Below are 309 nucleotides of genomic sequence, written 5' to 3' on the forward strand. Positions count from 1 at the left end.
TGCAATAAGGAAGATCCACCTTTTTATAGGAAATTGTGTCGAATATGGATTCAATCTGTGCAGGGTCGGCCACAGGGGTTGAGATTGGGTGGGAGGCCAAGAGCGCATCCAAGGAAAGGGCCGGCTGCATCTTCTCCACGATGAACTGCTCCTGCATGGCCCAGCCTGGCTCAGCAACACCTGTTCCCAGGTTTTCCATGAAGCTTGCAAAACCCTCATTAAGCCATAGGTCACTCCACCTGCAGAAGATACTTTGACTCAGAGGAAAGGAAGAGGGAATTAAGGTTATAAAGTAACAGGTAATTTCTG

At 48.5% G+C, this 309-nt stretch overlaps 1 protein-coding gene across 1 annotated transcript in view; it reads right to left on the reverse strand.

Annotated features, from left to right (window-relative positions):
- Positions 1 to 309, reverse strand: part of LOC119585338 (endoplasmic reticulum aminopeptidase 1-like) — a 35,059-nt gene that overhangs the window by 20,664 nt on the left and 14,086 nt on the right. The window contains exon 9 of the mRNA XM_037934009.1: positions 20 to 239. Within this exon, the coding sequence (XP_037789937.1) occupies positions 20 to 239 (220 nt within the window). The remainder of the gene's footprint in view (positions 1 to 19; positions 240 to 309) is intronic.

The sequence above is a fragment of the Penaeus monodon genome, chromosome 19, assembly GCF_015228065.2.
Source record: "Penaeus monodon isolate SGIC_2016 chromosome 19, NSTDA_Pmon_1, whole genome shotgun sequence".
Lineage (NCBI taxonomy): Eukaryota > Metazoa > Arthropoda > Malacostraca > Decapoda > Penaeidae > Penaeus > Penaeus monodon.